The 15,783-nt window shown below is 47.1% G+C and overlaps 1 protein-coding gene across 1 annotated transcript in view; it reads left to right on the forward strand.

Annotated features, from left to right (window-relative positions):
• GPC4 (glypican 4) overlaps positions 1 to 13,737 on the forward strand; it is a 95,933-nt gene extending 82,196 nt beyond the window's left edge. Inside the window, exons 5-9 of the mRNA XM_083486446.1 lie at positions 4,200 to 4,330; positions 4,841 to 4,987; positions 6,198 to 6,334; positions 9,071 to 9,246; positions 11,144 to 13,737. Of these exons, the coding sequence (XP_083342572.1) occupies positions 4,200 to 4,330; positions 4,841 to 4,987; positions 6,198 to 6,334; positions 9,071 to 9,246; positions 11,144 to 11,358 (806 nt within the window). The 3' untranslated portion in view covers positions 11,359 to 13,737. The remainder of the gene's footprint in view (positions 1 to 4,199; positions 4,331 to 4,840; positions 4,988 to 6,197; positions 6,335 to 9,070; positions 9,247 to 11,143) is intronic.
• Positions 13,738 to 15,783: the final 2,046 nt, after the last annotated feature.

The raw sequence follows: 15,783 nt of genomic DNA on the forward strand, positions 1-15,783 counted from the left end.
ACCTTCTATCTCCTGTTCAGTTATTTTATAGTTCAACATTGATTTACTTTCCTGAGAGATTTTTTGTAATCCATTTGTTTTCAAAAATCGATCAATTTATTTCTGTGGTCCTTGTGTATATAGTTGTTTAAAGTACCTCTGGAAACAATTTCTAATCTCGGCTGGGTTCTGTATATTCCTTCCTTCCACTTCTAAATTTGTGACTGTGTTTAATTTTTGTCTTTTTTTCATTTGCCAAGCCAACAATTTCCCACATTTATTAGCTGACTCGAATGTTTTTTGTCTCATTTGTTTAATTTTCCATTCTATCTCCTGATTGATCATTTTCATATATTGTACTTGATATAATTTTATTTCTCTCAAAATCTCTTGCCGCCCTCCTCTGCAGCCTCTGCTTCTGCCTCAATGTTTTCCTGCTCTCTGCCCCAGCCTCTTTCTGCTCACTAAACCGTGTTGCGTCTTCAGCTTCTGACACCTTCTCGTCCCAGTCTGGTCCCTCTTCTCGCTCTGACCAGGCATCGTCGACCCACCACCAGTCCCCTGGCTCTGATCCTTCTTCCCCTGGAGGTTCCCTTGGGGGTTTTCCAGCTGGTGCCTCCCACCACTCCTCTGCACCCAGCCTGTCCATGGCACTCAGCCATTGAGAGCTTGTAGGCAGATGTTGCTGGTCAGAGCCAATGAAACTGAGTCAACAGACAAACATTCTGACTTGCTGCTAGAAGGCAGCTTCCACTGCTCAGGTGTTCAGCAAATGCCTGATGAAACAGGTGGAGGGATGAGTTAGTTCACCACCTTGTGGAAGAGAGTCTGTAGCTCTGGTGCCACAGCCAAGAATGCCCTGCCTCCAAGTCACAGCAGACCAGTCTTCATAAAGCCACCTGTCCCATCATTGCATCCCCAGATGTTGCCAGGGCTGCCTGCCCCTGAGCATTGTCCATGCAAGCTGGAGGTTTGTGGGGGTGTTGCACTGCAACAACATCTGGGGATGACCCAAGGCTGAGGAAGCCTGCCTTAAAAGGAATCCAGCAGGTGCCAGGTCTTAATTGTAGGGGGAGGGGAGGGAATGTACACATGAGAGGAGGCATTTCCCCCACCCCCAGGTAAACAAGCATGCAGCTCTTACTGCTGTTCCAAACCATTATCAGCTTTGCCCTGGGGCACCTTGCTTCCTCCTCTACCCAGCCTCCACCCACCTCCTCAGTTGTGTAATTCTAAAGCCCTCTTGTCCTGAACCACAGCCCAGTGCTGTTGGGGGGGGGGAGGGGGGATTTACCATTCATCACGATTTGTTGGCAGGCAAGATCTTAGCAGGAGCGAGGATGTAGTCATTCCCATTCACCTTTAACGCCTCTCCCTCGCTAAATCCTTGCATTTAAAAAGTGAAAACTTCACTCTCCTTCAAAAATGCCATCTGTCTCCCACCTGATTCATTATGGGTGGGGGTTGCAATAAAATGTATTTCTTCTTGGTCCATCCCTTTCAGCCCCCTGCCAGCACAGAAAGAGTTTCCATCTGTATCCTTCCTCTGAGAGCAGAAGTGTGCTTATCTCTGAATGCTTTGCGCTGGCAACTTGGATTGCTCCTCTCCCTCCCTCCTGCCCTCTCTCCTGTCCTCTTCTCTGCCCCCACCCCCACTCTCCCCTCCCAGCCTGAATAAGGATGGCATGCCTGAGTGGTGATTTGTGTGCTGCCATGACAATTGCAGGTCACAAAGGTCCCGATTCAGGAATGCTCTACTTAGCTACGAGGTTGGACAAAGACACCACATAACCCAGAGATCCATTCTTTCTTCTCTTCTTCTGTCCCCACCCACCCACAAGTTTCTCTTTCAAATTTATTGATTATTTTGAAAAACAAACCAACAAGAATACCACTTTTTTTGTGTGTGTGTGTCTATCTATCTATCTATCTATCTATCTATCTATCTATAGTAAACCAAGACATTTTCTCTTGGCTGTAACAGGGGCAGCCTTGTTGGCTCACCAAGGCAGCTCTGAGCATTGCTCTAAGTCATGCTCTGCTTTCCTGTGGAATGCTTCCATTTTGCTGTCACATCAAAAGCCATTTCCACCTCTTCACCCCCAGTACAATGAGGGATATTCATGGGAGCAGTCATTGCTCAGAAAGGCTGAAAGCTGAGTGTTATGGGAGCTGGCTGCAGCTCCATCTCAGGCTATGCCTTGCCCAGCTGTCCCATCCCTTGCTCTGCATTTACTGAAGTTCTTTGGTCGGTCCATTTGCCCTTCCTGGGTGGGCAGCTTTGCAGGTGGGCACTGCACCTCCCCTATGCACTGGTCTATTGCTGGCCAGATCGAACTCCTGCTGCCAAATTGGCCAATAGCGGCAGGTGGGGGGGGGGTGTCAGTCTCATGCGCCATTGCTTACCTCACTGCCCATGGCCAAACTTTTCACATCTGCAACCAATAAAGTTGTGGCATTATTTGATCCCAAAAATCCAATAATCTGTGTGGTGTCTGGTTATTTGCAGCTTCGGGAATAGGGTTGTCACAGGGCCTCGCCATGCAAACATGGAGTGAGGATGAGCATGGTTTGCATTGGTGCTTAGCAGACACTCATGGGTAATGCAGAAGGTCTGTGCCTTGGAAGGGAGTGGCTGCCTCTTCCCTTGCAAATATCCATTTTTCACAAGCCTTTCTGAAATCACCAAGATGGGGTTTGGCATAGGGGCCACTTCATTTGGCCTGCGGCTACAAAGAGTCTTCTTTCAGCTTTAGGAGCATTTGTGGCATGGCAAATTCAGATGTGCAAGGTCCCTTCATGATAGTCACAGGCTTGTCCACAAGCACTTTCCTAAGATTATACAAATGCCTTACAACTATGCAGCAATACTAACTAGAGATGCATTGCAATGATCGCTGCCTGCATGGCCTTTCTGCTAGATCTACTGTGTTCATTGCATGTACACAGGTAAATGATTTGGAGTGCTCCAATATCTTATTTTGGAGTGACTTAAGAAGTTCCAATGTGCTTAAAAGGGCTTGCGCGCCACTTTCTTGAAACAGAAGCACCTTGTGTCCCCAGTGTTCTCAAATGCTTCTTGGAGCATACAGAACAACTCTTCTTTAGAGTTCTTCCCGCGCCCCTTCTCCAGAGTGACCCTGGGAGTCAATCCTCAGTGTCTGATGGGCTCCAATCAGCACAAGAGGTGAGAAGACTCCGTGGCTAGAAAGCTCCCCTTCCATGCTGATTGGGTGGCTGCAGGGTGCTGGAGACAGGAGCCCTGCTGCAAGGACAGAAATGGGTCTTCAACCACTACACCTCTACTTGGGATCACAAGAACAGCCTGGCTGCTGGATCGGGTCCATTTAGTCCAACACCCTGAGGCTGGCCAGATGGCACTTTCTGAAGCCTGGAAGCAGAACTTGAGCACTATCCTTGAATTTTGCTCCTCAGCAACCAGTATTCAGAGCCATAAAACACTCAGTTTCCTTAATGTTCTTCGGCTGATTCCTGCCACCAATAAGCTAACAATGTAAATATATACAAGGGATGGAAGCCCTTCAGCGGAGAGGGTGTGTGCATGGGTGTTCTGATTTATATATATATATAAAAAGAAATGAAACAGGAAAACTTGAAATGCAGCATGAATAAACAAGGCAGATGGTATTATTTATTTTAGACAATCTGCTCTGATTGCAAAATTTCAGGGGAGGGTGCAGTTTGAAGAGCCTGGAATCTCTCCCTCCCCCTGGGGCTTAGAGGGCAAATGGGGAGGGCGAGGCAAGCAGGAAGCCCATGTGGGAACTGGTGTGAGGAAGTGGAGAGCTGGGAGAAAAGCTGCCTTCCTTGGTTTCTGAAACGATGGGATGCCTACCTAGAGAATGTTCCAGATTTCCAGGTTGTTTGCTCTCCTTGTTTCATCAGCATGAGCAGGAGAGGTGCTGGTGGGAAGCTAGTGTGGTGGGGAGGCAGTATAATAGATTATAACTGGGTATGCAGTGGCTCACAAATTGCCATTCCCTGCCCCCTCGCTAGCAAACCCCTGATGTGAAAAAGCTCAGCAAGACCAGCAGGGTAAGCAGGCCTTTCGGTAGTTTTGTGACATCAGTGGCCAACACGGTCATGCTGGCTGGGATTGCAATGCTGTCCAAAACATCTGGAGGGTACTCGGGTGGGGAAGATTGACTCATTGCATCTGCCACAACCCTCCACCCCACTGTTCCTGTATTCTGCCTCAGATTCCATGCTCATGGTGGCGGAGAGGCTGGAGGGCCCTTTCAACATTGAATCCGTCATGGACCCGATTGATGTGAAGATCTCTGATGCCATAATGAACATGCAGGAGAACAGCATGCAGGTCTCCCAAAAGGTATGGTGAGGGCATTTTGCATTGGAGAGAGAGAGAAAGAGAGAGAAATTCACCTTAATGAAATGAAGGTTTCCAAGCTACGAGGCGCCATGACCTCACTATAATTATGAATTACTTTTTAATTATTTATTTTTCATCTCTTGACATATATTTTTTTTAAAAAAATGTAATTACATTAGTTTGGTTGGATTGCATAATTTGAGTTGTCAAATTACCTGGATTTTTTTTTAATGGGGGAATGAATGTTTGTTTTTTAAGGCAGGAGTAGAAACTGAAAGCTCAAGGGATAAAGTTGTCTACTTTTCAAGGTTAAACCATCCCTATGAAGAATCAGGTAGCTGAGCTGGTCAGCTAGCAGTTGCTGTGCTAAATCAGAAAACATCTGTATTGCAGTCTAGCATGATAACTTCAAACTACTGGCACAATGGCTGCAGGAAGTGGGCAGGAGGTAAGAACAAAGATGCACAAAATCAGACTTCTGATACTGTTATGTGTCTCCCGTCGGTTTAGGTTTTCCAAGGGTGTGGGCAGCCCAAGACACTTGCGCAGAGCCGGACGTCTCGCTCCATTTCAGAAAGCAGCTTTAGTGCCCGTTTCAGACCCTACAACCCAGAGGAGAGGCCGACCACAGCAGCTGGCACCAGCTTAGATAGACTGGTGGGTATACAGAGATCTGTGGTGTGTGGTTCAACATGACTAGGAATGGGGGTCTTCTCTCCCCTGCATAGAGCAGTGCTGCCGAGCTGGTGGCCCACAGGCCCGAAGGCTCATTATTATTGTTATTATTTATTACATTTCTACACCACCCATCATCAGTGGGTCACAGGGCGGTTTACAGTATAAAACCTCAGTGGTACTAGACTTAGTAACGAACAAAACAACACCCCCCCCACACTTTGCCTGGTAGAAGAGGAATGTTTTTGCCCCACGCCAAAATATATGTAATGAAGGCACCAGGCAAGCCTCCCTGGGGAGAGCATGCCACAAACAAGGAGCTATACAGAAAAGGCCTGTTCTCATGTTGCTGCTCACTAGACCTCTCATGGAGGAGCACTGAACGAAGAAAGCTGCAGTCCTGAGCCTAACAAGCCTTTTCGGCTGGCCTCTCAATGGCTTCAGCAGCAGCACTGAACAAAGCGTCGCTGACATTGATTGGATCAAAATGCAATGCTCTGAAAAAATGAAGGAGCTCTTCAGTCTGTTTCAAAGTTTCCCATGGAGCAGCAGGCACCAGAGGCTGTAAAAGCTGCTTTTAAGAAACGTTTTCTCTTCAGTCCCTGTTTGTGGGCTTTCTAGGAGCATCTGGTTGACCGCTAGGAGGCTTGGTCCTGCTCTAGATGGACCTTACGTCTGATCCGCTTTTCTCACAGTGGCCACTCAGATGCCTTTGGAAAGCTGAGCAAAACAGCACCTCTCCTCCTTTCAGTTCCCAGCTATTGGTATTCAGAGGGCACTGCTTCCGGCTGTGGAGGCAGAACATAGCTTCATGGCTGGTAACCGTGGGCAGCCTTATCCTTCACAGATTTCTCAAATCCTCTTTTTAAAGCCATCCAAGCTGGGTGCCCTTTTGGCAGCACAAAAGCTGTTTGCCTGCCAACTTCGTTAAGAGACCCCAAGTTCCAGCGCTGTGAGAGAGGGAAGGGAATAGCTCAATGGCAGAGCATCTTCTCTGCATGCAGAAGGTCCCAGACTCCCCAGGTAGGGCTGGGGGGATGACGACTCCAGCCTGGAACCCTGGAGAGCCACTGCCTGTCAGTGCAGACAATGCTGAACTAGATGGATCAGGGGCATAAGCCAGCTTCTTCTTTCTGGGCCTGTTTTGCTGAGCAAAAGAAGAGTAACTTTGATGATACTCTTTGACCAACAGGTGACAGATGTGAAGGAAAGGCTCAAGCAAGCCAAGAAATTCTGGTCCTCCCTTCCCAGCAATATCTGTAGCAATGAGAAGATGGCTGCTGACAGCATCAATGAAGAAGAGTGCTGGAACGGAAGTGACAAAAGCAGGTTTGGAAGAAGCCCAATTCCTCCTTTCATAGAATCATGGAATTGTAGGGTTGGAAGGGACCACGAGGGTCATCTAGTCCAACCACCTGACAATGCAGGGATCATAGCTGCATAATCCCTGGCAGGTGGCCATCCAACCTCTCTTTAAAAACCTCAAATGAAGCCTCAAACCTTTCAAGGTAGTCTGTTCCATTGTCAAGCAGCTCATACCCTCAGAATGTTCTTCCTAATGTTTAGGTGGAATCTCCTTTCTTTTAATTGGAATGCATTGGTTCAGGATTCAGATTCCAGACAGGAACCCTGTGTTAGGTAGGCATGTTAGTCTGGTGGAAAAATAAAATAACAGAATGCCTCATTCTCACATAAAGCTAAGCCGTGGCTTGCTAACAAACCATGAGTTGTCCCAGAGGAGATTAAACAAGCTGTGATATGTGTTTCCAAAACTCAGTTCATTTCCCAGCTGCACTTGCCTCATGCCTTTGCGGCTTGGTGAGCATTCGGAGTGACCAAATGAACCATGGTTAATGCCAATGCAATGCCAAACCATAGTTTAAAAATCTAAGAACTTGCAAGCCTACAACAAACCATGGTTTCAGCGTTCACACATGGTTTAAACCACGGTTTAATATACCATGGTTCAATAAATGCTGCATTAGCGTTTGTGTGAACCTGGCCAAAGAGGCTAACAAGCTTTCATTGGCATTTGGTTGGCCTGCTGGACTAGATGAGCTGTTGGCCTGATCTAGAACCCTCTTCAGATGCATGAAGTGCGATCCTGAGTTACAGGTGTGTGTGTTGATAGATGATAGATAGATAGATAGATAGATAGATTGATAGATAGAGTGGTACCCCACAAGACGAACGCCTCGCGAGACGAAAAACTCGCAAAACGAAAGGTTTTTTCGTTTTCGAGTTGCCTCGCAAGACGAATTTCCCTATGGGCTTGCTTCGCAAAACGAAGCTTGCCCCGGGGACAGCGGGTCTTCTCTTTTGAAGCAAGGGGCTGCGGGGAGATAGCGATCTCCCTGCAGCCCCTTGCTGCAAAAGACGTCTGGGGGAAGCGGGGAAGAAGCGCTTCGCTTCCCGCTGCCCCCGGACCTCTTTTGAAGCAAGGGGCTGGGGGGAGATCGCGATCTCCCTGCAGCCCCTTGCTGCAAAAGACGTCTGGGGGAAGCGGGGAAGAAGCGCTTCGCTTCCCCGCTTCCCCCGGACCTCTTCTGAAGCAAGGGGCTGGGGGGAGATAGCGATCTCCCTGCAGCCCCTTGCTGCAAAAGACGTCGGGGGAAGCGGGGAAGAAGCGCTTCGCTTCCCGCTTCCCCCGGACCTCTTCTGAAGCAAGGGGCTGGGGGGAGATAGCGATCTCCCTGCAGCCCCTTGCTGCAAAAGACGTCGGGGGAAGCGGGGAAGCGAAGCGCTTCACTTCCCGCTTCCCCCAGACCTCTTCTGAAGCAAGGGGCTGGGGGGAGATAGCGATCTCCCTGCAGCCCCTTGCTGCAAAAGACGTCGGGGGAAGCGGGGAAGCGAAGCGCTTCGCTTCCCGCTTCCCCCGGACCTCTTCTGAAGCAAGGGGCTGGGGGGAGATAGCGATCTCCCTGCAGCCCCTTGCTTCAGAAGAGGTCCGGGGGAAGCGGGAAGCGAAGCGCTTCGCTTCCCCGCTTCCCCCGGACGTCTTTTGCAGCTGTTCCGAAGTGGGGAGGGGGGCGGGGACACCTGCCCCAGCCGCCCCACTTCGGAAAGCTGATCCGAAGTGGGGAGGGGGGGCGGGGTCACCTGCCCCAGCCGCCCCACTTCGGATAGCTGTTCTGAAGTGGGGAGGGGGGGCGGGGACACCCGCCCCAGCCGCCCCACTTCGGAAAGCTGTTCCGAAGTGGGGCGGGGGGGCGGGGACACCTTCTGAAGGCGGGCAGGGGGCGAAAGTCTTTGTCCCCCCTGCCTGCCTTCCCAGGGGCTTTTAAATCGCCCCGGACAGCGGAGAAGTCCTCCGCTGTCCGGGGCGATTTTAAAATGCCACCCGCCAGCATTTTAAGATCGCCCCGGGCAGCGGAGAAGTCCTCCGCTGTCCCAGGGTTTTTTTAAATGCTGGGGGTGGGAAGAAAAGCCCTTGTGCCCCCCCCAGCCTTCAGAAGAGGTCCGGGGACAGACTGTCCCCGGACCTGGTCTGAAGGCGGTTTCCCTAGGAACGCATTAATTGATTTTCAATGCATTCCTATGGGAAACCGTGCATCGCAAGACGAAAAAACCGCAAGACGAAGAGACTTGCGGAACGAATTAATTTCGTCTTGCGAGGCACCACTGTATGTAGATAAACACAGAGTTTGTGGGACAGTGGTGGTGGTGAATTGTAAGCAGCGAGGTCAAAAATACAAAAAAATATAGGCAACTGTAGTTGCAGTAATAACAGTGGCCATTCAGAAACAGTTGCTAATGATGACTCATTCAACCTGGCATTGGAAAGTTATTAATGCATGTAGGGCAGCTGTGCTTTCCATGCAGAAGTTTCCAGGTATGACTGGAGATGCCCCCTGTGGAAACACTACCGGTTAGTGTAGACAATATTGAGCTTGATGGACAAATGGTCTAACTTTGTATAAGGCAACTTCCTATGTTCTTGAGCAGAGAAGAGGGGTGTGAAGACAACGTCATCTCTCCCACTGTCTGTTCCATTCATCCCTCATCATGACCATTGCTGACCGTTGACTGAGTGGCCTCTGATGGAGTGAATGCTGTTTCTCACAGGTATGTCTACGCAGTGACAGCAAACGGCTTAGCCAACCAGGCGACCAATCCTGAAGTGCAAGTTGACACCTTGAAGCCAGACATGGTGATTCGCCGGCAAATCATGGCTCTCCGCGTGATGACCAATAAGATGAAGAATGCCTACAATGGGAATGATGTTGACTTCATTGATATAAGTAAGTGCAGATGAGTTTTCCCAAGGCAAGGAGAGAGAACATGAGGCTTGCCAGATGTCGCTGGATTCCAGCACCCATCATTCCAGACAACTGACCACGCTGATGGGAGCTGGAGGCCATCGACTTTTGGAGAATGCCAGGCTCCTGGACATATATCTAGAGCTTATTGAAGTTCTAGGATGCCTGGGGGGTCTGTTTCTGCAAAATGGAGGGGTGCGTAGGATTCTTCTGCATTCCTCTGATTTTCCCAGAGATCTGACTGGGTGCTGGAAGCGTGGAAAGAATTTACCAATTTTGTTGTTGTTTAGTCGTTTAGTCGTGTCCAACTCTTCGTGACCCCCTGGACCAGAGCACACCAGGCACTCCTGTCTTCCACTGCCTCCCACAGTTTGGTCAAACTCATGCTGGTAGCTTCGAGAACGCTGTCCAAACATCTCGTCCTCTGTCGTCCCCTTCTCCTTGTGCCCTCCATCTTTCCCAACATCAGGGGCTTTTCCAGGGAGTCTTCTCTTCTCATGAGGAGGCCAAAGTATTGGAGCCTCAGTTTCATGATCTGTCCTTCCAGTGAGCACTCAGGGCTGATTTCCTTAAGAATGGATACGTTTGATCTTCTTGCAGTCCATGAGACTCTGAAGAGTCTCCTCCAGCACCATAATTCAAAAGCATCAATTCTCCGGCAATCAGCCTTCTTCATGGTCCAGTTCTCACTTCCATACATCACTACTGGGAAAACCATAGCTTTTACTATACGGACCTTTGTTGGCAAGGTGATGTCTCTGCTCTTTAAGATTTACCAATTTACCATGTGGCAAAATGATGCGAGCCTGACTAGTGGTAGAATGCAGAGCATGAGAGTGATCACTTGGTGAACAGCCTTTCATTCTGCAGATAGATCACTTGGGCGTTGGAGGCAACTGGAATCAAGTTCCATAAACATGGGCCCACAGAGCTCCTTGCAGATATGAGCCATACATTCAGGTCCTGGGGGACCACTAACAGTGACTCCCCGGAAGGCCTCAGTGATCAGTCAGGGATATAATGAATCAAATTGTTAAGAATCCTTGTAACGGAATACGAAAACTGTAGACCTGGCCCTTGAGCTTATTTGGCAGCCTGGGTAGACTTTTGAACCCTGGAGTTAGGTGCCGGCAAGAGTCTGTCCCCATCAACAGTCTAGCCGCAGTGTTTTGCACCTGCTGGAGCACCAAACCAGGCTCAAAGGTGAATTGCAATTTTTGAGTCTGGAGTTGATGGGCTTCCTTAACAGAAAGAGTGGGGAGGTGCTGGCCCAGTCTGGATGACGTTTGCTCTGCACTGCATATGTTGAACTTTAAAACTTTCAATTTCCAAAAAAGAGAGGGTGTTAAAAAGTTGTAGTAAGGCTTAGGAATTGAAAAGATATTTTGATTAAATAAACATAATTTGGTCTTGCTTGGTAAGTAAAATGTGTGTAGAATTGCATAGAAATCATTAAAAATGATTGCCAGGTACTTGCAGTTATATATTAATATATATTTTTATTATTGTTGTTGTTTACCATTATCTGACATTTTCAAAAGGCAATATTAAAATTCTTTGGTTTTCCTAAAGCAGTTTATGAGCCTCACAAAAATAGTAGCAGATTCAAATTCCTCATACCCAAAAACATATTTTTAAATACCCCCTGACTGAAGAAATTTGCAAAAATTATACCCCCCCCATCTAAAATGACACACCCTGAATTGCACTTGTTGTTTGCAGCTGACTCCTGTCCAAATTTTGCCTCTTGCCTCTTTGGTGAGGAGTTGGTAGATGGGTTTTGCTCCCTGTTCAGGCTCCTCCAAACTCATAATATGGTGAATCTGAATAGAATGCAAGAACTGTAGAGCTAAACAAACTGTCTGTGCAATTCTTCCAGGTGATGAAAGTAGCGGAGAAGGCAGTGGAAGTGGCTGTGACATGCAGCAGTGCTCTCCCGAATTTGTATTCAACGCAACAGAAGTCAAGCAGAACACCAACAAAATGGACAAGAATGCCAGCCCCGGCAGTGCCTCCCCCAGGGTGGCCTCCTTAGAAGCACCTCTTCTTTTCAGCACCCTCTTTTTCCTGGCCGTGCAGAGACAGTGGAGATAACTGTGCCACTCCTTTCTTTCTTTTACTTTTTGAGGGTGGAAAATGACTGCTATTAAAACGAAACAGGCACCCAAATAGGCACCCGATTTCACTTTTGTACCATCAAGTGACTTGGGGGGGCAGGGAGGAGGGGTGTGTGATTTGTAAGTTAATGGACAGCAGTGTACAGTTTTTACCATGTTGCCGCTGGGTTTCATGAGTTTTTCCAAGATCTATCTCTCCTCCCTCTCTCTCTCTCTCTCTCTCTCTCTCTCTCTCTCTCTCTCTCTCTCTCTCTCTCAATTTTTGGGAAGGGGAAGATGAACATGAGGATTTGGACCAGTTAGTCTGACCTGTTGACTGAGAAACCACAATAGATGTGGTGAACTAAGTTGTATATACAGGCCTGTAGGTAGCATTGCTTTTGTGTTGTTGTTTTTGTTGTTTTTAAATAGCCCATTTCTCTCTTGCCTCGCCACAACCCCTTTCCTTTTATTTTATTTTAGCCTGTTCCCTGCAAAACAAATGGCTGAACCAGAGTCCTATCTTGGCATGTATCAAGGATGATATCTCTCCCCTCCCTCAAAACACGCACACACACACACGCACACACACACACACACACACATACCCAACCCACATGAAATTATCTGTACAGAAGCAAAAGGGTTTTTTTAATAAAAAAAAATCATCATATTTCATGGGCACTGAAAGAAGCTGCCTCTCAAGCAAACAGACACTTCTTTGTATAATGTTGAGTTCCCACATGTATCCATTACGCTCAGATGCCTTACCTAGGAGAAGAAAGGGGCTAATTTCTTTGTGGGGTGTTCCAATCTTTAGAACAGAATGTGAACGGTTAGCTTTTGCACACCTTGTTCCCAGCTGTGGAAAGCAAATCATCATCTCCGCCAGCCCTTCCCCAAGAAATTACCCAGGTGCATTTATGGCAGTGGCTCCCAGTTGGTGTTCTGCAGGCCCCCAACTACCATAAGAGATACCAAAATTTTCAAAAGTAGGAGGTCCATGGCTTGGCTTTTGAAAACGGGGGGGGGGGGGGGTCCTGCAGCTAATTGGGAACCATTGATATATGGGGTTCTGCCCCTCCCCCAGCTTAGAAGAGATTCCACAGCCTCCCAGCACCCATTTTTAACTGGAGCAAACATTTGGCTTCCAGAATGCCTTCCTAGTTTTGACAGTGTCGTCCCTAGGTACAATATCTGCTACGCTTCCTTGGTGTCAAACTGGGACTGCTACTCTGCAAGCTGTTTCACACAGGGAAATAGATTTAGGTCCCATCTGTTCTATACTTTTAAAGCAGTATCATATCACTTTATGACTTCAGCCATGGCTTCTTCCAAAGAATCATTGGATCCATAGTTCATTAAGCATTCTGAAAGTTGTTAGGAGACCCCTGCTCCCCTCCCAGAGCTACAAATCCCAGAGTGGTTTAACAGTTGATCCCTCTTCCCACAGAGTTTTGGGAATTGTAGCTCTGTTGAGGGGAACAGGGGGTCTCCTAACAACTATCGGCACCCTTAGCAAACTGCAGCTCCCAGTATTCTTTGTAGGAAGCTATGACTTGAAGCCATAAAGTGATATGATAGTGGTTTGTATGTATACTGCTTTTCTCACCAAATGGAAAATGGGAAGACTGGTCCATGTGATGTGTTTAGACCTCTTCCAGATGTTTTGGATCACAGCTCCAGCCTTCATGGCCAATGGTTAGGGAAGATGGTTGTCACAGTCAACAGCGACTGAGGGGTAATAGGCCACATTAACAGCTGGTGGGTTTTTAATGGGTTTCCAGGAACAGACTTTTAGGCAACAGGTGAGGGTGAGAGATTTTACCGAGAGGGAAAGGAAGGAGGCTGATGTGAGGCAAGATTTGCAACCTTCTTTCTTGGAAGATCCCACTTACCTCTAACCTCAGAGGGGGCTATACTGAGGCAATGGGAAACTCCTGGATAAATGTATATATTTTTATATTGGGGGGGAGGGGTGAACAAATAAAATCACTTTAAATAGAATGATACATGTGAAGTCTGCAGGAAGACTAAAAACTTTTCTGGAAGTTTCTCCCTAGTTCAGCCATCGTTGTGTCGCTCTGACTCTGAGAACAATTGGCTGAGGGTAAAAGAGAAAGAATGAACAAGGAACATCATCAGAGGCGGATTTATTGCTATCCTGTGTTGTATTGTAAGCGGGGTGTGTGTGTGTGTTCGGGTGGTTCCTTCTATTTTTATACTGAAACATTAATTGCTTGGTAGATCAGGGTGGGAATTTTTGTTCACATCCCCCACCCCCCGCACTGAACCCCCCAAAAAGAAGAACTTTTATATAAAAGACAGAATTGTATTGGCTGAGATACTAAATAAATTGCTCCTGAGAGGCATAATATTTCCAGAAGTAGCCATTTATTTATTAAAACACCATGTTACTAAGCCAGACATAATTCTGGCTAGATGTTTGGTGTTTCTATTGGTTGGGGTTTTTTGCGGGGGGTGGAGGGGTCCTGTTGCTGAAAGCTGGTCACAGAAAACCTGAGAAAGGTTATAAATGTATGCATGGGAAGGAGGGGGTGAATTGTAAATAACTGTTGCTTTAAGGAGTTGTGGGGGAAAATGTGCCGGTGACTAAGAAACTACCTCATTTCTGAGGAATTTCCCTCCCAAAGTTTTTTATTTTGTTTTTAGTGCTGTTACACTGAAGAAGAAAATACCAGCAACCAGGGCCTACAGCACACAGCCAAAGGAGTGATCCCCTACAGATCTCGTTAGATTGCTTTTAATTCTGAGCCTCAAACTAAGCCCAGCTGTTTCCCTTTTCAGTTCTTGGGCCGGACAAAAGGATTTCAGATGAGCCTTTTCTGCCAAGGGTTTCCGTGGCTCCTAAGGAACTGGATTTGGATGTATTACTTCCCAACCCCTTGTTTTCCTCTTTTCAAAGAAGATATTATTATTATTATTATTATTAATAATAATAATAGGGGATTGCTATATGCATTTCAGTCATGAAATAACACAAATCAACCTTATGTTCTCGGGGTTTCTTGTGAGTATGTCCCAATAAGATCTAGGTGGATAACTCCTGCGTATTATTTAGCTGGCTGGTGGCTAATGAGCTTGCCAGCAAGATTTAAATGGGCTGCAGTGAAACATGGAGTTTCTTGGAGCCTCTGCCAGCTGGGGGCTGGCAGGGGAGTTGTGAGAAATAAAACTGAGTAGAGCTCAGAAGAGAAAACGAGCTATGGGGGAGCTTGGTCTACATACAGAATAATAGGACTTTTCTGGATCCTCAACATGGGGTCTATGCAAAGAGCCTGTTCACACCAGCGTCTTCCTCGCTTGACTCCCACAACGTTGTGTGTGGATGGTTTGGCACTGGGTTAAAAAAAACTTCTGATATTCTCCTGAACTCATCAAGCTCCTGTGAAGTTTACATATGTCAAAATGTGTGCGCAATTGTGAGAAGCTGGGCCACAGGGTATTCCTGGGTTGTTTTTAAAGGCTTGTAAATTATCCTCTTAAAAGGGGGGGGGGGGAATAGCCCATTTGGTGTACCCAACAACAACCCCCCTGCCCCTGCCCTCAGAATTTCCATTAATCCATATATATATATATATATATATATATATATATATATATATATATACACACATATATATATATATCCCATATATATATGGGACATGGGTGGCACTGTGGGTTAAACCACAGAGCCTAGGACTTGCCGATCAGAAGGTCGGCAGTTCGAATCCCCGCGACGGGGTGAGCTCCCAGTGCTCTGTCCCTGCTCCTGCCAACCTAGCAGTTCGAAAGCACGTCAAAGTGCAAGTAGATAAATAGGTACCACTCCGGCAGGAAGGTAAACGGCATTTCCGTGCTCTTCTCTGGTTCGCCAGAAGTGGCTTAGTCATGCTGGCCACATGACCCGGAAGCTGTACGCCGGCTCCCTCGCCCAGTAAAGCGAGATTAGCGCCGCAACCCCAGAGTCATGCGCAACTGGACCTAATGGTCAGGGGTCCATTTACCTTTACCTTTATATATAACTAATGGCCTACTAAGTATTTTTCATTAAGTTGTTTTGATGCAGATGGGGCTCCACCATTGTAAAGCACCAAATCAATTCCTGGAACTTGTGATATTTGAATGGATTTTCCCCCCCTAACCAATAAAAGGACCGGGGGGGAGTGTCCTCCATTTTATATAATAAAATAAAATGACATGGTGTCATCTAAGAGGCTAAGAAGCCGAAGTAAGCGTAGAATGATGAAATTTGCATTTCCTGCTTCTCTGTGCATGCTGTGCCGTAAATGTGAAATTTCTATTTAACTGTGAATACAGAAACACAGTGGTTGTAGAAGTTCAGTCAGGATCACTGCACCATAATGGTGGCTAAATATTTTAAAATTATGAATTTCAGTCTTGTTTTTGTTATGTGATT

Source organism: Podarcis liolepis (genome assembly GCF_965112155.1).
Source record: "Podarcis liolepis genome assembly, chromosome: Z".
In the NCBI taxonomy this organism is placed as follows: Eukaryota; Metazoa; Chordata; class Lepidosauria; order Squamata; family Lacertidae; genus Podarcis; species Podarcis liolepis.